The following is a 21,366-nucleotide window of genomic DNA, read 5'->3' as shown; positions in this document are numbered from 1 at the left end:
GTCAACAGCACCTCTTATCCAAGTATGAACAGATCAATATATGGATATTTTCCTCTGAGATGATGTTTTTTTCTGAGAGATTTTCATCATGAGGAACTGTTAATTTCCCTTTCCCATTAGACAAGTAGTTGTTTGGTGACTGGACTGAAAATTGTATGAATTCTTATAGAATACAAAATATAATAAAATTTCTCTAAATGTCTGTTTATAGCATTAGCTCTTTATCATCCCTCATATAGCAGGATCATGCTAAGAATCCAAATTATATTTAAAGAAAATAGTTGGGCAATTTTCTATTTATCCATTGAAGAAGAAAGAAATGGAGATCATAGGAAAATATCACAAACTGAATATTGGGCACATGTAACCACTATTCCACTCTTGACATAACTGCCAATGGTTTTGTTGGTTTATAGTCAACTACTGTCTGTGGATGAGAAATGACAGCCATAAACCCACTTCCTACTGTTGTAAGAAGGGAGGGGTTGTTCTAAATGAAAGGCCTGGGTCTGGGAAAGAGAAAGGTTTATGCACGGAGGGTTGGTGATATTGTAGCCCTGTGTCTCTGCTGCTAGCACAGAGGTACATGGAAGAATCCCCTAGGCCTGCAGAGCGGATGCCAAGAGAGCAAAAAGAAGTGTTGGGCCGGTTGGAATAGAAGTTTTCAGAAGTGTCCGCCTCCTTGTTCAGTGTCGTATCATAGTAGTAGAGCAGAAGCTTTGGTGCTTGGTTTGGTTTCTGTTGGTACCAGTACATGACATCATGATTCAGACTCTGAGAGCAGCTCAGATTCACTGGTTTTCCAACCATGGCAACCTTGTATCTTGGGTTCTGCATGACCATGGCATCCACACAAACTGCAGAGAAGAAAAGTAAAGCCTTAAGTGAGTTAAGGTGGACACCAATTAGACATCATGAAATGCAGGGCTCAGAACTGAGTACACGACAGTCTTATTCAATGATTTCCTTCCTGCTCAGGACTCACCTGCTCCAAGAAGACAGAAGATCACACGGTGAAGGAGTCTAAGACCCATGGAAGAGCCAGAACAGGAAGAAGAACAGGAAGAAGGCATTTCTCTGTTCAAAGTTTTAAGCCTACCTCTGCTCCTTGAGAGGTTGGAGTTCTGAGAGTCCCTGGTCCCTTATAGGAAGACCTGCCTGTGACTCGTGAGAGCAGGATCACTGCACATTGCAATAGCGTGTGTGCTCAGCTTCCTGCTGGTAGGGAAGTCTGTCTCAGATATACCAGGTGTGAAGCAGAAATTTACCCCCTGTATCATTTACTGCTTCTCTGGGTGATTTCACAGTTGTCTTTCTTGTGTTTATCCGGGACTTTCCATCTTGCTTTCTAGTTTCTCGCATGGTACCTCGGAGCTCATTAGTCATTACGTTCTGTATTCCTGGTTGTAGGCACTTACAGCCATATATGAATAAACTGTATTATTCACAGGTGAATCATTCTTAAATCTTTTCTAGATGTGGCAGTGAGTGGTGGTATTTTCTAGGAGATACCTTCATAGTTGACATAGGTTTTAAAGATGTGTTTCACATTATAGTTATTTTGAGGAGGGAAATTTATTAATTAGAAGCAATTTACAAAGTCCAATGTCAGCATGAGAAAATAAGGCACTTGTCCCTCATCCTCTTCATCCCCCAAAGGACCCTGTGGTTCTTCTAGCCTTCAGTACACAGCTACTTTCCATTTCCAGAGTTACATTTTCTCCAGATTGACATAGAATTTCCTCTGCCATGTTAGACATATAAATCCTAGACATCTTGGGTCAGAAAAGGTGAGCTATTTAAAGGAGTAGTCGTCTTTGATTTATTCATATTGGATTCAAATTGTAGCTTTCATGTATTATGGGGAATGAAAAGACCTGAAAACTCTCATTGCTACTTTTTTCACGAAGCTGCCTTTTGTCATAGCCCTCCCTATCATTTAACCATATAATAATACCTATTATTTGGAACACTGAGACATATTTTAGACTTAATCAAAAGAGAAAATGGTGATTGGAGTGTGCTTGAAAGCTCTGGAAACCTGTTGTATAACATGGTGACCGTGATGAATCATATGATACTGCATGCGTGAAAATTGGTAAGAACACTGGTCTTAAAAACTGTTATCACTCAAAAAAAATGAAAGGAAGAAAAGTGGAACTAAATGATGGATATGTTATTTAGTTTTAAGTGGTAACGTAAATGCGCATACATCAAAGCATTCCCTGAAAAGATCAAACATGTATCATTTTAATCTGTCAATCATATCTCCTAATGCTTAGACAACTGAATAAATGAAAGAAGAAAAATAAGATGTCCAAGGTAGCAAGACTATAAAAGGAACAGTGTTATGTGGTAGGAGGTAATACCGAGTGTTCATATTCTCAAATGTCAAAGTACTTAATTAAACTCTCACTGACTGTGCTTTGGAGTCAAACAATTCACACATCGAGAGCCTGGTTTGCTAAGTAGCTGCTATTTTCAGTTGTTATTGCAAGATTAAAAAGTGGAAGAATAAATGGACAACTTGCTACACATTATGGTCAGGACTTACACAGTATAACAAAAGAAAGAACACTCTGCATGTGTCCTCTACCTGCAATTTTAAGTGAAAACTTATGCTCAAAATGTATTTGAGAAATCAATTTCACATTGTGCTTATTATTCTAAAGAAGGTAATGGCAAGTTATAGGTAAGAAATGTATTCATGGTTTTGTAAGAAAAATTAAATATCCCACTTATACAAACAAAAAGAATAATAGAGTGCAGATGGTGTAAAATTTCAAATCTTCACAATTGGAATAGGAAAATGAGATTTGAAAAGTTTGGAAAAATTGGAAGTTGAGGTCACTATACTTTTTCCGTTTTACCAAAAAAAAAAAAAGTAGGAAATGAATTGGATGATAATTTGAAGTACTAAATCTGATGAAGCTAGGGAAAATAAAAATTACTTTAATGAATTTCGGGGTAATTTTCAAAACATGGACAACAGAAGGGAGGGAATTTCTGAGTCTAAACATTTACAAATAATTATTGGATCCAGGCTAATGTCTTTTTACTCATTAGCCACACAGTTAATTTCATAGCTATATTTCTACAACTGAGGTTGCTCTAAAAATGCTCTGGATTGGCTGAAATGCACCTGGAGATACTGTTAGCCAGGCTTCAAATTTATTTTCTTTCTTTCTTTCTTTCTTTCTTTCTTTCTTTCTTTCTTTCTTTCTTTCTTTCTTTCTTTTTTTTTCGAGATAGGGTTTCTCCATAGCTTTTGGTTTCTGTCCTAGAACTAGCTCTTGTAGACCAGGCTGGCCTCGAACTCACAGAGATCTGCCTGCCTCTGCCTCCCGAGTGCTGGGATTAAAGGCATGTGCCACCACTGCCCGGCCAGGCTTCAAATTTAAAAATTTATACCTGTTCTAGGTAGGAAGGTTAGCCTTAATCTCTGAGAAAGAATCTGGTTAATATAGTCAACCATGGGAATTACTAAGATATCTCGAAATTTACACAAGCTATACAAATGTAACCTGAAGTACCTGTTGACCCCGTTTCTGTCCTCATCACTGAGAACCCTATGAACCAACAGTGAATAGTTTACAATTCACTGTTTTTACTTCCATCATGAAGTATCCCCAATGTGATTATGAGAAGGGATTTAAAGATGTAGGCTGACACTCAGTGTCATAAACCTTTCCTTTCAGTCCACCAGGGTACCATAAACTCAAAAACAAAATAAAATATCAGAAATGCAAATTTTGTCTCTGACGTTAGGAAACTGAGGAGTCTCTCAAAACCTAAATGTGATAATCCACATTTTCTTTGGTACTTATGCATTTCAAGAATGAAGTCAAGAGATTTCCAACTTCTTAGTGAAGACAGCGTTGAGACAGTGTTCTGTGAATGCTTGTGGAGTTGGAAGGACAGAGGGATGTTGCCTACATTTGAAGAACATGAATAGTTACAGTGTTTTAGCATCAAACAAAGAAATAAGCGGCAGTGTCCTCCAAGTCCGGCAGGCCTTCAGTGTGGACACATCTCCCAGGCTCTCATCCAAGAGCTGAGTGTCTCCACTTTTACCTCTGGCTTCAATTCTCTTCCCCCTGATCTCTGCAAGTCTCTTGGTGTCTAAGTACTGCAGTTTCAAAGGCCACTTCATTGCTGAGTTCTTCTCTGAACAACTAATTTAGAGTTTCAAGACTCTCTTCTGGCAACTCCAATCCCACCCTTTTGTCTGCAGTAGGTGGCATATTTGAACATACTATTTACTTCATTTATTCATTCCTGCTAACTTTTGTTCTTCCCCGCCAATATAATATTCACATCAAGAAGACATGATTTGTCTTCTTTTTCATGTTATGAATGTGCACTGCTGCAGGGAGTTTGATCACACTGTGAACCCCAAGACTGCATTATTCCCTGGAAAAACAGGTTTCTAGTTGTAGTAGGGCTCAGCTCTAACACACACGATAAATCCAAGCGCTTTCTGCTTGAATGTTGTAAACAGGATTCTAAGCACGTGGTTCTTTGACTTTCTTTTCAAAGATTTATTTTTAATTTAAAACGTGTGTGTGTGTGTGTGTGTGTGTATGCACTAAATGTGTAAATTCCCTTGGAGGCCATAAATTTGTCTTAAACACTCTAGAGTTGAAATTATAGACAGTCGTGAGCTGCAGGACATGGGTGGTTGGAACAAAATTTGCATCCTCTATAAGAGCAATACATCTTATTCACTGCTGAGCCAGCTTCCCAGGCCCCAAGAATGCGATTTTCCTTCTATACAGTCGCATTTCACAAATATAGAGGGCACAGAAAGAAATTTTTGTTTCTCTCTGCTAATACATGTTTTTTACCTTTCACTGAAAGGCCTGATCAAACATTTACTATTCTAACTTCATTTCTGGATTTTCAATTGTAATGCTCTTTGTTCATGAAGAATGAGACCACTTTGAGGCTCTGAGACTAATACAGGAGATGTAATTCTAGAAGAACTCTTTGTACTAGTTCTTTAAATGGTATTTAAACTTTCAGTTTTCACTGTGATGCCCACATTTGGCCCAAAAGCATGTAGGTTATTAGGAATTTAACTTTTCCAACATATTAGTTTATCAACTATCTATTTCTAAAAAATAAAATTGTTTTTCCTTTTATACTGCATGAATATTTTGTTAGTTTTACATTTAAATGTCATGGTAAATAGTGCTTCAAATTTAGGAAGAAAAGAAAATAGATTAAGACTGATGGTTTCCTTGCCTTGCCTCTGTTTTTTCACATTCTCATGCTAACAAGAAATGTTTTGTGTAATTTTCTCCAAGGCCCTTGCTTCTATATGAGCAAGGTATCCCTCCAAAGAAAATGGGTTCCAAAAAGGCAGCACAAACAGTAGGACTAAATCCTGGTTCCACTGCCAATGGCCCCACAGTCTTCCCCAACCATATAACTGTCATTCAGAGGGCCTATTTTGGTCCTATGCTGGTTCTTTCCCTTTCTGGCTGGGGTTGTGGGCTACCATTAGCTCAGGTAAACTGCAGATGGAGAGGAGGGAAAGAGATATCTTGATTTAGGGAGTAGTTTGAGGGAGTAGTTACGGGGCTAGCAAGAAATTTGGCACTAGAGAAATTCCCAGGAATCCACAAGAATGACCCCTAACAAAGACCCGAAGCAATAGTGGAGAGGGTACCTGACCTGGCCTTGCCCTGTAGTCAGCTTGATGACTATCCTAAATGTCATCATAGAACCTTCATCCAGCAAGTGATGGAAGCAGAGGCAGGGATCCACAGCAGAGCACTGGGTTGAGCTCCCAAATTCCAGTCAAAGAGTGGGAGGAGTGTGTATATGAGCAAAGAGTTCAAGACCATGATGGAAATTTGTTCTTTTCTTAAATAAGATCATATTCCTTATATTATTTTGCAAAGTATTTTTGCAGAGTATTCTCTTTTGACAGTTTATCTTGCCTATCTCTCCTAGTGAATAAGTAAATGTGACCCTTTTGCTTCGGATTTCTTCTATTGTCCTACCATGTTCCTTTCTTTTATTGTTCATTTCTCTGATGCTGTGGCTGAAGCAGTTCCTCATCTCATCAGGAAACTGCCATCTCTAGATCAGATTCCTCCCTTTCCTTATAAACTCCACAGTCTAAGAGAAGTATGTGTGTTTTCATACATATACTCAAAAAACACCATTTTCTGTCATCTGTTTCTTAACTAGAAAGAAAACGTTCCTCTTCTGAACCTCTTTGCATGACATAAATACCCTATTAGGTCCTTAATCCTTGTCCGTCAGCACTGTAACTGTGGAGGATTGTTGAAGTATGTAAAGTCATGCATGCATAGGAAGTTGTATATGTTATTTTTGTCAAAATATTTTCTATTTTGGTTGAGTTTGTTGGATGCATTCATACATCATAAACTTTTGACAATTATAAAAACATTAAACATGCAATGGATAATTATATATCATATATATATATATATATATATATATATATATATATATATATATATAAAATAGGGACTCGAGCCAGGCGCCATTGAAGCCATAAAATGTGAGAATGGAAATAAATAACCTGAGATGATTTGAAGGACATCAGTGGAGGCGAACAGGTTAGGACATGATACCCAAGTGAAAGTATCCCATCAACACTGGAAGCCATTAAGGAAACTGGGTGCTTTTAAGGAGAGGGGACAAAAATGGTGGTAAAGCTGCCTGACTACTCAGTCTTCAGTGCAATAATCATATAAAGGACCCAATGAAGGACACATACGCTTAATCTTAGACTCACTCACCCCTGTGGAAAACGTGAGGAACCCCAAGAACCAACTCTGCCTGCTCACTACACCCCCACACATATACCTTTTCCACATACATACTTTCCTACAGGAGAATGTCTTCTCTAGGTACAGAGAAGATATTAAAGCCACATCCTTCCTGTTCTGAGAAGACCCCAGGATCACTGCTGAAAACTGTTTCTGGGAGACAGACAGGGAAGGGGAAGCATGGTTTCTGACCCAGCCAGATATGATTCTGTAGCTCTGTGTATAAGCTGCTGGCACAGAGATACACAGCTGAGTCCTGGGATTGTGTGTTCTGAATCTTCAGAGTGGAGAGCTTCGCATCAGGCATCTGAGCTGAGAATCGTTCTTTGGGCATCCCTGTATCATCTATTGGAGCCTGGTTATTAAAGGAAATCAGGAATTCCAGTCCCCGCACAGTCGTCTGCCTATACCAGTAAACACCACTATGTCCTGAAATTGGATTACATCTCAGAGTTGCTTCTTGTCCCATCTTTGTCACCTTATGCCTGGGTGTTTGGATGACCCCAGTATTTGTTGATTCTGAAAAGAAACAGAAAGGAGTAGAGAATAAAAAACTATATTACAAACATAACAAGCAATGTCCAAAACTGCAGATTCTTTATTTTTGGGAAACTCACCTGCTCTCAAGAAACAAAGGAACATGCATGAAAGGAGCCTGGTGGCCATAGCAAGACGAGGCAGTGGCTTCATCCATAGAAACCCTACGTAAGAATGATCAGTGAGAGCTGAAGGCTCTAGGACCTCTCTCTCCCCAAGGTGGAGCATGGCCTCATGGTGACATCAGAGAACCTCCTTTCAAAAGTGAGCATCGATCCTCTGCAGAAGAAAAACTGAAATAAACAATTGCTCTGACACATAGGTGGGTAGTTCATTCAAAGACACAAAGCACCCCAGCCAAGAGTTAGCTCTTAAAGCCTTTTGTGCCTCCATGACTGTCCCTCCCCCCACCCCCACTCCACTTTCCCTGATACATCACATATCAAATTACCTACTAACCTACTGGACACTTCTTCTTTTAGTTGTAATTCTTACTTCTTCTTTGAAAATTTAGAAAATATATGTGTTTAATGTGTTTGAGACAGATCCACATTCCCAATTAATCTAACCTTCTCTAAGTTCCATCTTCTTCCTCCCAATGTCATGTTCTCTTTTGCTGTCAGCAGTACTATTATTGTTGCTGTTATTATTATTTCACTGAGTTAAATTAGCGCTGACTATCTGCGGGGGAGCAGAGCAGAATAATATGATTTCTGTTATGTCAAGGCAACAGAGAGAAGCAAATTACAGGTAGGTTTGGAAGGTAGTTATGGAAATATTCTTAATGTTGAAAGTTCAGCAATGCCCACTCTTTCTCTAGTATTGCTGCCATTATGCATCTGGGTGTATGCAAGCATATGCATGGGTGTCAGTGTATGTGTGCATATGTGTGTTTTTCTGTGTGTATATGTGTATCTGTGTGTATGTGTGATTGTGTATAAGCATGCATGTATGCGTGTATGCCTTGAGTCCCTTTTATACTCCCTTTCTAACGATGTATCTTGATGCTCTGAAGCATCCTGGCACGCACACACTGAGAAGGCATAAGCTGGCTGCAGGAGTGAGGAGGAAAGATGAAAGACAAATAGCTGAGAAACACTCAGAATTGGGCCACAGCATCATCGGATGTGCCTAGGACACAACTACCCTAGCATATGAGGAGTTATAAAATAAACTATCAACAAAGACAAAAGGGAGAGAGAAAGGATAAATAGTACTGAGGATGTTTGAAAAGCCAAAGGAAATCATATTATTTTATATTTACTTAGAATTCTGTGTGTGTGTGTGTGTGTGTGTGTGTGTGTGTGTGTGTGTGTGTGTGTCCTTAAAATGAATGTATGTATTTGGGGTAATAAAGATCTCCCCAACAGCTGTAAAGTATCTAATAAAAACTCCAATACCAGGTGTGAGAAATTTCCTTTCAAGTATTAGTGGAATCTAAGATACTACTAAAACATTATAGGCTACTGTTGCTGCCCTTGATTTTCTCCCAGAAGTTGAAAGCAAGCCCTCATCACCAAAGAAATCACACACTTTGAACTTTGGACACAACAAAATCTAGCCAGATCTGACCTGAAAGGACCAGCTTTCACAGTACCAAAAAGCTCATTGGAAGCTGCCAAGAGGGAACAGCAGTTAATATTACCTGGTTGTAAAACCTAAGACCCACAACAATGACGAATATGGCAAGATAGCCCTAACGATGCAATAGTAGCACATCCATCTGGGCAGTAACCAACAGTTGTCTAATTGAACTTAGGGCCCACTTAGCAGGAGGGAAGTCATCCATACGACTGGAGACACAGATCCATGGCTGCTGAGACCATGAATCATAGAAGAGAATCTGTTCCCACCACTTTCCTAAACCGGTATAATTGCTGTCTGCATTCAAAACACTTATCCTTGTGCCCACCGATAAATGTACATCTTATCTCTCATCAAAGAAACCTCTTTTTGAAGCAGATGGAGAACTTTACAGAAAGCCACAGCTGGTCAAAACTGGCAAAGACAGGTGGATGTCCATGCTCAGTTAATAGAACTACAATGTAATCCCTAAACCTAAGACTCAGGAACACCATGGAAGAGGAAGCAGACAGATGATAAAACCAGGAAGTCACCTGAAAACCACAAGTCAACATCAAGTATGTGATTTCGAGATGAGATGAGAGCTACATCCATGAAATATCAAAAATATGACTGTATAAAAAGATCTCAACAATGGCAACACGAGTTTGCTCTCCAAAAGAGATGAGGAAATTTATCTCAAGGACCCCCACTACCAGATAAAGTACTGCAAGCAATTCATAACTGCTGAGAGAAGGGCAATTAGTCTTCCCCAGACATGACCCCCGTTAGCTCTCCAATACCAAGAAGCCAGCATTGAGAACATACATATGCAAAACTAAGGGGATCCAGCAGGTTGTATTTATATATTTACATATAACAACAATAATTAAAAAAAAGAGGCCACAAATTTGAGAGGGAGTTAAGGGGTACAGGATGAGTTGGAAGGAGGGAACAGAGCAGGGAAATGATGTGATTATATTTTATCTAAAAATAAAATAAATTTATGAACTTGAGGGATGGTTCAGTGATTAAGAGCACTGGCTGCTCTGGAGGAGTCAGGTTTGATTCCCAGCATCTACGCGACAGCTCACAACTGTCTTGTTTGTTTTCATCAAGAATATATTCCATAGCAGGAGCAATTACACGGCCATAGAGATACATGCTGGTGCCCCATCTGAGTGGTCCACAAGGCAGAGGCCTTTCTCCATCACAAGGCCCAAGAAGGCAGAGGCTTTCTCCATCACAGCATTGCAGCACTGACCTCAGTCTTTGCTGTCTCAGTTCCACCTTAGAAAACCTCTCTGTGGAATGAGGGAACAGAACACTCGTTCTTTTTGTTTGTTTGTTTGTTTGCAATTTTTCTCACCAAACCCTTCATTAAACACGTTTTCAATTGGAAATTAGTAGTCATTGCTTTGTTGGAGAAACATCCAGACTTTTCTAGAATCACATGCTCATGATTGTTCTTAACAAATTTACACAAGAGAAGGTTGGACTGAACTTTTTTTATTTTTCCATTTTCTACCTGGTAGTAAGGTAGAAATGCACACATGCGCATCTTCTTCAGCATCCCCACTGACACACAGTCGTCTCGTCTAGTCTCTGTAGAGTCCCCCACAGTGCTTGCTGGTGGCCACTAGGACAGGTGCTCTAGAAAAAGCCCTCTGGCCAGTGTGGATGATGCTGCAGCAATGCAAATTACAGTTGTTAGAATTGTCTGGGTTCAAAAATGATATAACTCTTTCTCACCCGACACAGAAAAAAACACTTGGAAATGGGATAAAACAAGTCTACAAAGCAAAGGTCAAAGCATCAATGTCGATCTTGGTGATGGAAGGAATAATTTACTCAATAAAATTGCCCAGCTTGCCTCGTTCTGAATAGAGTACACCAAACCTTGACTGATTTTCTCTAGGTCAGCCTCTCCAACAGAATGAAGCCTCTGATAGCTATGTTTTCAGTAATTATGAGGCAGGAGAATAGACATTATTTTCATGTTCTCTTAGGCAAACAAACACAAAGAAAAATGTAGAGGACTTGAGTTTAACATGCCCAGTTTCTTTTTTCATGGAACTAAACTCAGTTCTCCTGCCGTGGAGAAGGGTAGGAAGAGCAGAGGCTGACCAGAGACATTGCTTTGCAGATCCAGTCTGTATGAGGTCCACAAGATTTGCTCAGACACCTCAGACTTATTCTGTGAATACCTCCCTGTTTCAGCAGTCTTGAGGGATACCCTTCAGTACCCTCTACAGTAGAACCTTGGCATCACTGTTGGACAGTTAAGCTAAGCCTCAGACACACACAAAAATTGTCAATATTATCATAAAGAGCTTCCAGGTCTGATACCAACTGCCAGGTGCTATTACTTTGACAGTCTGTTCTGCTTTATCTCCTAGTATGAAGAAAAGCACCCAACGACAAACTTCAGCGGTATCAGAATGAACTACCAATAGCATAATAGCAATACTCATAGATGACCTAAATTTGGATATGATATGAACTACTTTTCTTCAAAATTTCTTTCATGAATTAGACAGATGTCTCAACTGTTAAGAGTATATATTCCGTTGTAGAGGACTCGGGATCCATTCTCAGAACATAAATTAGTAGGCTAACAAATACCTGTAACTCATGTCCCGGGGGAACCCAATCCCCTCTGACTTCCATGGGCACCTGTATGCACGTGGAACACATAAACTTATACAGGTGCATGTGTGTGCAAATAAAAGTAAATAAACAAATTAGTATAAAAAAGGAAAAAAATCTTTGTAATGCCCTAGGAAAAACGAATCTGTCTTTTTAATTATCAATTCAGTAACTTTTCTCAATTCTGCTCTGTTCCAGGCTTTAATAGATTTTTCTATTACAATATTTTTATTTCCACTACTATTACACACATTTTATCATTTTTCTCTCAATGTACTATTGCCCAATCTTTTAAGGAAGATTAAATTGAATTTGTCAATGTTTAAAGTGGTTTATTTTAAAATTCTAATCCAACAAATAGTATTTATTGGCATATCCTAACTTCATTAATTTTATGTCTGCATCCAGGCCCACAGCATTAGTCTTTCAAATATATTCTACTAGACTTTATCTCTATGATCTTCCCTGGTGAGAGAGATAAAATTTATAAACTCTGGAATCTCTTAAACAAAAACTATTAAAATAAATATTTAATACCTCCTATTTTGTCTGTCACACAAATTTATAGTTATATTTTTCTCCTTACTTTTTGCCTGCTTCACCTTTCATATACACCACACTTTTCTGAGAGCTGTAATTTTAATAATTAACTCAGTAGGTTCTCTTGTCAAATAGCTGAAGATCATATAACTTAAATATTTTCCTTAATCTCCCCAGACATCTCTGTCAAAACTCCCCATGTTTGTGATTTTCAGAGCTATTATTTGACAGTCTCCCGGATCCTGTCATCTCCTGGGGAGCCATTCCAGTTTGCTTCCAAGAGCTTGGTTTTTCTGTTTATCTTATTGGTTTTCCAGATTTAGTAAAACCAAAAATAAACCTCTCTCTTGTCTCCCGTGAGAGACATGAAACCTAAATCCTTTTCTTCTTGCTGTAAGAATCCAATTAGACCCTCTTTTCTTCCACATGATGGTGCGTGTGTTTAAAGATGCTGCTTTTCTCATAGAGAAATCATTTTCTATAACAATCCATGTTTTTATTTTGTTTGTAGCAATTTGTAGATTTTTTAATTTAGGTTCTTAACGTTATGATGAATGCGAGTTTGTTTATCCACAGTTTATTAGGTGCAACCTAATATACATTGCCTTTTTGTTTCCTACTTTTCAAGGATGGAAATTAGCACAGTGTTTCCAGCACCTTCTTCAAGATGTATGTAGTAGGTACCTATGGCATCTCTCAATTGTAAGAATCCTTACGTTGCCTTGATGGTAAGGAGGAAACAAAATTCAAACCACAGTGTAATCTTATATATTTTTCTCAGGAGAGTTGAATTCCCTTTGGCACACTGCTTCAACCACAGGTATTCCTAATAATCATCCATTGAGCCGTTGTAATAATTGTGTTGATTGATTTTGGATTTTCGTGTATATATAGTCTAATTTCCTTTGCCTTGAGAGTCCTCTTAAGCACATTTTCTTCATCAGAAAGAGCCTGACCAGTTGTGCTGACTATCACAGACTCTAAATTATTTCTGCCTGGGAGCTCACTGTTATGAATAGTTTATCTTCTTGACTTTGTAGAGACTTTTAGAAACAGAAATTCTCCTGTGATAATCTACCTGATGAGCCCATTTCAATGAGCAATTTTTCACTGTCTGAAAGACTGAATATCAGATAAGCCCTTAGTTTTTTTTCTTAATCTCTTACCATTGAACAGAGAATTCGTAATCATCCATCATTCTAGAAAAAATTTTCTAGAAAATATTTAGACAACAACAGTGGCTGTTGGATAGTTCTGTATGCTGTAGACAACCCAAAGCCTGCAGCAGCAACATTCAAATATATATTTTGCATTTGAAATGAACAATTGGAGATATTAATATCCCCATTATTAATCCCAATTACATCTTTTGTGTTTTACCATCGCGTACAGTTCAAAGATAAATAGAATCTGTCCTTGTAGGTGAAGTATTTGAAGATTTTAAGATGTACTTTTACATGTGCATGCACACACACCCTAAGTGTGTTCATGTTCTTATGGAGACCATAAGAAGGTGTTAGATCCCCAAGAGCAAAAGTTACATGAAGTTATAAGGGGCCCTACCCTTGGTAAGATACTAGGAAGTGAGCTCAGGGTTTTTTGAAAAGCAGCAAGTATTCTTTATTTTATGTTTATCTGTTTGTTTTTGTTTTGTTGTTGATTGTTGACACAGAGTTTCTCTGTGTAGCCCTGACTGTCATGGTAATCACTTTGTAGACTGTGCTGGCCTTGAACTCACTGAGATCCACCTGCCTCTGCCTCCGAAGTGCTTGGATTAAAGGTATGCACCACAACTGCCCAACTGCTGTGAGTATTCTTAAGTGGTGAGACATTTCTCCAGCCTCCTGTATTATATTTTTTAGAAGAAACATTATTGAATTTGCTTTTATGTGTATAAGAACAATAAATGCTGGCGTACCGGCCTCAGTAAATACTATGCCCAGTCTTGAATGACTGAGAGACAGTAGAGATGTTTTCTAATGTGTCATACTCAGCAAGTAAAGCTGTGAGACAGAGCATCCTCAAAATGCACTGGTTTAGAGCACAACTCGTGTGTTTACACTCTCGAATTTATGGGTTAGAGGGATGCTTTTGTGAATCTTGACTCAGTATTATTAATGTTAGCCACTTTATTAAAGGGATGATTTGTAAACACTTGCTCTATTCTGCAGCTTTTGTTTTGATATTCTTAACAGGGTCTTTCAAAGAACAAAGTTAGTGAAGAAATACTGTCTTGGATGATGCTAAACAGTGAGCACTGTGCACTTAAATAGAAGCACAAGAGACCAGAGTGATGCTCATGAAGTCCCTGGCTATCATAATGTAACCAGTGAAATGATCTCGCCCTACCTCCATGTTCTTCCTCCAGCAAATGAGCCTTGTTGTATCTTCTGGCAAAAAAGGAGTAAATACAGCTGTTTCTGCTTCACATGGCATCATGCAAGAGAGGTTAGAGAGCTGAAAATGTGTTGATGGTGGTGGAATCTGCAAAAGCAAATCCACAGAGAGATGATAGATTGTGTAAGAATGTTTAGCAAGAAGACTGTGAACATCTGACTACTTAACCATCCGAAACATCAGCTGCTGTCCTCAATGGGCTGGGATCCTCTTCTCAATGGACAAACAATGAACATAGAAGCGTTGGGAAGTGTGTCTCCAGACCACTGGGTCATGCTGCAGTATACTGAGGCCTTTTGAAGTATGCACAAAGGCAAAGTAGTCCTGTGGGCTACTGGAAGACCAAAAAGAAGTCTGAGCATCTGCACACGTTTCTACTGAAAACACTGGTGTCTCATTCAGCAGCCTGGTTATGGGAACGTCGAGTGCATTGTGTGCTACAGAACAGCAACTCTAAACAACTTTCCCTGGCATTTTCAGTTCAAATTCATTGAGTTATTCAAAATTTATTCATTTTTAACCTTCTTTAGTGTTAGGATTTGTGGAGACAATATCAGACAATGTCCTTTCTCTCTGGATGCTTAACGTTGGGAGAGAAAAAAAAGCTCTTCTGTTCAACATGCATATACTATAATCACAAAACCAGGTTTGAAAATATTTGGAGGAAAGCAAAATCCTTCAGAGTAATAAGGTCACAAAATGGAGAAATAAAACAAGGAGTAAATTTTCCATGTGATGGTGACATTAAGGTAAATGCAGCCCAGAAGGACTAAATGAGACAAGATGCCCTGTGAAAATGAGCTGGGCTTACAGAAGGAGGGGGAAATAATCAGGAGGAAACAAGAAGGAGTCAGGATAAGCTATGGAGAGAGATGTAGAGTGTGTCTCTTGGTGAACATAAGAACATCTGCATGCTATTCTATATTGTTTCAATTCAAAAGTCAGCACTTAACTGACACAATTAGCTCAAGGAGAGAAGAAATTTGTCTATATGGCAGAACATGGGTCAACCTAATTGCCTTGGTGACTCAAATATAAGCATCTTTTGCGTGGTTTCATCTTGATAGGAACTCATCAATGCGGAATAAGATAGTAGCAGTGCTTGATAAAACTAGTGAGACACATTTCCAGGGCAGAGTATATACACAAATCAGAAGGAACTATAAACAGGAATTAAGGGGATGGGATTGTGAAGGAGAGGACAAACAAGACAGGAAAGACTTTTGTTTTGGGATGTCTCCATATTGGGACCATCCAGGACATCAAGATCATCGCCATAACCATAAGCATTCTGATACTACAGGAGACGGCCATTGGGACCAGGCTTTGCACATATGTGTGATAAAAATAAAATACTATGGAAATGCTAAGTTGAAATTAACATTAAAATACTGTCTTTACAAATCAGAGTGAAAAGAGAATGAATGAACAGAACAGTTTACAGGACATTGACCTTACCAGAACTGCCGAACTTAGTTGGAGATAGAAAACATAGAAACTGTAACACAGGTGCTTACATGGCACTTGAGCTTTCAGCCCACAAAAAAATAAACGAGGAATCCCTGAACTCCCTTCAAGATTATTTCCTACCCAAGCTCTGATTTGTTGATGCAGTATTATTCCCTGTCTTTGCAATGCCCCAGTTCCATTTGGTTTCTAATATGAAGGAACAAAGAAAACTTACTCAGAAGAGATAGGGGCTGGAGGGAGAGAGGTACCCAAGGTTTCTGCACTGGCAGAGCATCCTTGTGTAGCTCTGTGGCTAAGCTGCTGGCACATAGATACACAGCTGAGTCCTGGGGTTCTGTGGGCTGGATCTTCAGAGTGGAAGCAGATGATTCTAGCATCTCAGCTGTGAATCTGTCCTTTCCTGTCTTGTTGTCCTCCATAAGGGACTTGCTGCGAAAGTATCTCAGCAACTCTAGTCCCTGTGCCTTGGTCTGTCTGTACCAGTAAAGATCATTGTGACCTGAAACTGGATTACACGTCAGAGTTACTGTTTGTCCTTTCTCTGCCACCTCATGGCTGGGTGACTGGGTGACTCCAGCATCTGTGTGATCTATATTTAAAAAAACAAAGTGGAAAAGAGAATAAGAAAACTCTGGGGAGACCTGAATAAGGAAAGCCAGTGTGATGATGTTTAAGTATCCTCAGGACTTACTTGCCACCAGAACACAGAAGACGACATAGCAGAAGATTTGGATGCCCATAGCAGGATGACTCCAGGTAAAGAACATCCAAACCAGGGCTTTACATGAGCAGAGAAATGACTTTGAGGAAACTGCATTCTCATAAGAGTCTCTATTGGTCAGTGACATCATCAAATCAGCTGCAAACACCTCCTACCCCAGCCTGAAAACTTCTTCAAGGGAAGGCTGCAGCTCTGGAGAGGAATCAAAGAGGGCTGGATGCAACTACAACTGAACTAAGGCGAAGACTGGCATGTTTGGGGTTCCTGATAGCTTTGTTTGGCTTTGTCAATTCTTGATGGCTTCCCTATACCTTTCCTCTTTTTTTTTTTAAGATTTATTTATTTATTATGTATACAACATTCTCCCTCCATGTATGCCCACATGCCAGAGGAGGGCGCCAGATCTCATTATAGATGGTTGTGAGCTACCACGTGGTTGCTGGGAATTGAACTCAGGACCTCTGGAAGAGCAGCCAGTGCTCTTAACCTCTGGGCCATCTCTCCAGCCCCTATACCTTTCCTCTTATAAGAAGCTGTAATTTTTCATTTGCACTCCAAACCCCCAGTATTTAAAAATGAACTCACCGTCTTCTCACAAGCCAGCTTCTCTGAAAACTGCCACATTTCCTCATGGTGGCATCGTGCTCCCACGGTCACCCTCACACTCAGCTCTCCCATTGGTCATTTAAGAACTGTCCTTTAAACGCCACAGGAATGACATCAGCTCTGTTAGAAACGACAGGCCAGGAGTTGATTCCCTGATAACTGGTTACACTGAAAAGTCTGTGTGCTAAAAGACCTCTGTGATACATTATTCTTGAATTATATCAAATACATGAACTCCACAATCTCCCCTATATCCCTAAAATGAAGCAAGCAAAGATTCATTGTTCTTAAAGATTTGCAGATAAAATGTTGCAAACTTTATTTACCACGTATTCTTATCTGGTGCCTAAATAGAAACTTCACCTCTACATTCTAGTGTCTTTGGTGCTGGAAGGTATTCCACAGGCTATCAAAGAGAAAAGTAAACTCCAGCCTAGCCCAAAATCCTTTGATCCACAACCAGTCCTGCCTGAAAAACATGCCCAGGCAATGTTGGCACAATGTGGTGGGAGTATGATGTCTAAACTGACTTAAGGATCATTCAATGAGCTGGAACCTACACCCACCCAATAATGCTTGCATAACCAGGGACCAGAGACAGATAACCTAGAGACCCAGGGTAAAACTAAATACTACAGGTCTTTAAAAAAAAATCAATGAAATAACCCCTAGTGACATTTTGTTATACTCATAGATTCAGACGTCAACAGAGAAGCAGAAATCCACAGCCAGACATCATGTAGAGAGACAGACCTTGGAACTCATAACTCTATAGGGGAAGTTCCCCTCGAATCCTTCCCCACAGATCTCAGAGAACCCCTCAGAAGAGAAAGTGAAAAATCGTAAGAGTCAGAAGAAATGGCGGATGTCAGAAGGACAAGGCCCTCTGTTAAGCAGTTAAGGCAGTTAAGCAAGGCTCCTATGAGCACACAGAGACTAAAACAGCAAGCATGAGCCTGATTTCACCCAGACCAGGTCTTCTGTGTATTTATTACAGCTTTCATCTGAGTATTTTTATTGGACTCCTGAGTTTGTTGAATAAATGACTCTCCGGTTCTGTGCTGTCTCTCAGGGTCTCCTTTCCTTCCGTTTGGTTTTCTTGTCCAGTCTTGATGTGATGGCTGTTTTTTATCTTATTACATTTTATTTTGAAATGTTTAATTGTTAATCTGTTTTTTTACTCATGAGAGACAGGAAAGGAGTTGATCTGGAGGTGAGGGAGGTGGTGAGAAACTGGGAAGAGAAAAAGGAGACAAAACTGTAATCAGGGCATGGTGTATAAGAAAGTAACTTATTTTTAATTAAAGAAGGAAATTTTCAAAAAGAAAACATAAATACCTGAATTTATTTCTTAGAAACTACATTTTAAAAGCTGACCATGATGTGAGCTCGTCAAGAGAGACAGGACAAGCCGACCACTGGGACTCCCTGACTGGCCAGCCTAGCCTGCTGTGAAAGCTCCAGGCCAGCAAGAAACCCTGTCACAAAAACAAAAACCAAAACAAAAAATCCAGGGTGAATGGCATCTAACTATAGTTTTCTAAGCCCTACACAGAATCTAGGTGACAGTGAAGCCACAGTGCATTCTAGTGGCCAGTGACATGCAGCAACACAAACACAGGGGAGTTTTGACTTCCTTCATTGGGTATAAGAGATGTGAGGTTTTATAATGTGTTAGTGTTAGAGAATAAATAATTGGTATTGGCATTATTTTGGTCTAATTTTTAGATTCTGACAAAGAGATGATGGATGGTCGTCACCTACCACGCAACTTGTGGCCAAATAGATGGAATGATCTGAGTGAATGAAAATTTACAGAAGCCGTGAACTGCCTGCCCTTAGACTCTGTACGGACAGCAGGAATACCAAGAGGGCCTGTGAGTGGAGGTGCAGGCAGAGCGTCCCCCCTGCACTCTGCTTTAAGCACTCCCAACAGTTCAGCCTGATCTCTCTTCTTAGAGAATCAGGAGGAAGTTAATAGAGATGTAAAGACATACATAAAGAAGGTGTCATCGGGGGTAACATGGGGGCCCTGGGTTGTTTCAGAAGCTCTTACAAGGTGTATTTTTAGCATGTTAAGGTACTATTTTAATAGATAAAAGTAGACAGATAAAACAAGTCCAACGGCCTCTGAACTACCTGGATCAATCCTGCAGTAGTTTGAGGCTGTGTCTCTGATATTGGAAAGTTATAGCACGCTGTGGAAAGTAGTGCTTGGTTTGAGCAGAGATTTGGGTCGGGCATGCTGTCAGATGCCTGTAAGCCATAGCTTGGAAGCTATGGGCTAGAGAACCAAAAATTCATGGGAATTCAAACATATTCTGAAAAAAAAAACTCTGGAACCCTTGTTAAATTTTCCCTTTGTGCATTTCTGTGAAGTTAAAACCTTGCTTAAAATGAGTTAAAATCACACACACACACACACACACAAATATTATCAACAATATTAGTAGTAGTAGTATATTCATATATAAGGAAGAGTAGAAAAAATTCCTCCCAACAAACATATTGCACAGAGAACTTGTTCCATAGAAAGTCCTAGTATAAAGAAATAGAAGAAATGTCATATAACAATGTCACCAAGGGTAGCATTTTAAACTTTCTGATATCCCTGCTCCAGAGGAAATGTCTGTTGCCTGTTGCTCACAGATAGCTTCCATCTCTATTACTATTTTAGATAGATTTCCCGACTGCATATTTTACAAAACAGGTGTCTCCAGATTCAATGTCACCTTCAGTTTGGGGTTCTTGAACTGTCACCGAGAAGTATTTCGAGTCGCTGGGATATTATTTTGAAACATCTGCTGTCCTCATGTTTCAGGAAAGAATTTGTGACCTCTGGTTATATTCAGCATAGCCTATGTCCAAGGACCCATTCCATCTATGGGGTATGGGAAGCAAGCAGAGGTCTCTGCTGAATGCTGGCTTGAGGAAAACCATCCGTTTTGTGCACAGCAGGGAGGTGCCTCTGCACTGCTGTGGCCAAACTGCTGGCACAGAGATATGTGGCTGAGTCCTCCAGCTTTGCAGACTGGATCTTCAGAGTGGAGTTGACTCCATCAGGCCGCACTGCAGAAAAACGATCCTTGGGCAATTGTGAATCATCCATAACAGCCTCATTCTGAAAGTAAACTAGAAACTGGAGGCCCTGGTCTCTGGGCTGCAGATACCAGTAAAGGGTATTATGTCCAGAAATAGGGTCACACCAAAAGGAAACTTCTTGCCTTTCCTGTATGATCACATATCTGGGAGACTGAGTGACTCCAGCTTCAGACAGTACTGTGGGAAAAGAATATGGTGGTTTCAAACCGGAAATGATTAGAAAAATCCCCAGAGAAATGCAGAAATGAAGTCGTTGCTTTTCTAAAAACTTACCTGCCCCCAGGAGACAGAGCACTGCCCAGCAGAGGAGCCTGGTGCCCATGGCTGGGTCAAGAGAGAAGAAGGCTCACCAAGACATCAAGGGCCTGTGAGCTGCGTTACTTGTCACCACATGACAGTTCCCACAATGACGTTACTGTCTCTAAGAATCACAGTCGTAGAGCAGGGACTGTGAATGTGAGTGGCTAGCATAACCACAGACAGCATGAAAATTCATCCAGGTCCTCACAGGCAGCTCTGGCCTTCCTCAACATCTTCACACCCTTCTTCCAAGGTCCGATTGATGTTTTTACCTGAGTATCACAAAGGCAACTCAAGGACACATTATCAGCTGGTGACCTCTTTGTCCTTGTCATTATCTCTCACTTTTGGGCATGGCTCTTTTATCAGGTTCTGGCACAGTATAATCCAGGCACCACATTAAACTAGCTGATATATTCCAAGAGGGGTAAAGTGATGCCCTCAGCACAGGTAGGTTTTCTTTTGTCTGAAATTCCAGTTAGTGAACTTTCACTAGCCTTCACTATGCTTTACATTCCAAAGCCTTCACTGTGATACAGCCTGCATTTCTAGAACACCAATGAATAAATGTTAGGATTTACATTTTCTCTAATATAGAGATCTTTCTTGGCCTAGAAATCATCATTGTGGATATTGTAATAATGAAATCAAATTTAAACATATTTTTAAGGT

The 21,366-nt window shown here is 39.8% G+C and overlaps 3 gene segments (V, D, J or C); all 3 read right to left on the bottom strand.

Moving 5' to 3' along the window:
- Window positions 1-462: 462 nt before the first annotated feature.
- On the bottom strand, window positions 463-1,258 carry LOC142838263 (T cell receptor beta variable 28-like). The segment is given in 2 exon segments: window positions 463-857; window positions 986-1,258. Coding segments are annotated over 2 exon segments (483 nt in total).
- A 5,584-nt stretch (window positions 1,259-6,842) lies between these two features.
- LOC142838456 (T cell receptor beta variable 12-3-like) lies at window positions 6,843-16,745 on the bottom strand. The segment is given in 6 exon segments: window positions 6,843-7,328; window positions 7,427-7,625; window positions 10,438-10,595; window positions 14,448-14,829; window positions 16,180-16,554; window positions 16,657-16,745. Coding segments are annotated over 3 exon segments (606 nt in total).
- A 3,248-nt stretch (window positions 16,746-19,993) lies between these two features.
- Window positions 19,994-20,718, bottom strand: LOC142838458 (T cell receptor beta variable 11-2-like). The segment is given in 2 exon segments: window positions 19,994-20,571; window positions 20,668-20,718. Coding segments are annotated over 2 exon segments (447 nt in total).
- Window positions 20,719-21,366: the final 648 nt, after the last annotated feature.

Source organism: Microtus pennsylvanicus, chromosome 19, assembly GCF_037038515.1.
Source record: "Microtus pennsylvanicus isolate mMicPen1 chromosome 19, mMicPen1.hap1, whole genome shotgun sequence".
Classification (NCBI taxonomy): Eukaryota; Metazoa; Chordata; class Mammalia; order Rodentia; family Cricetidae; genus Microtus; species Microtus pennsylvanicus.
This window is presented reverse-complemented; position numbering and strand designations above follow the sequence as displayed.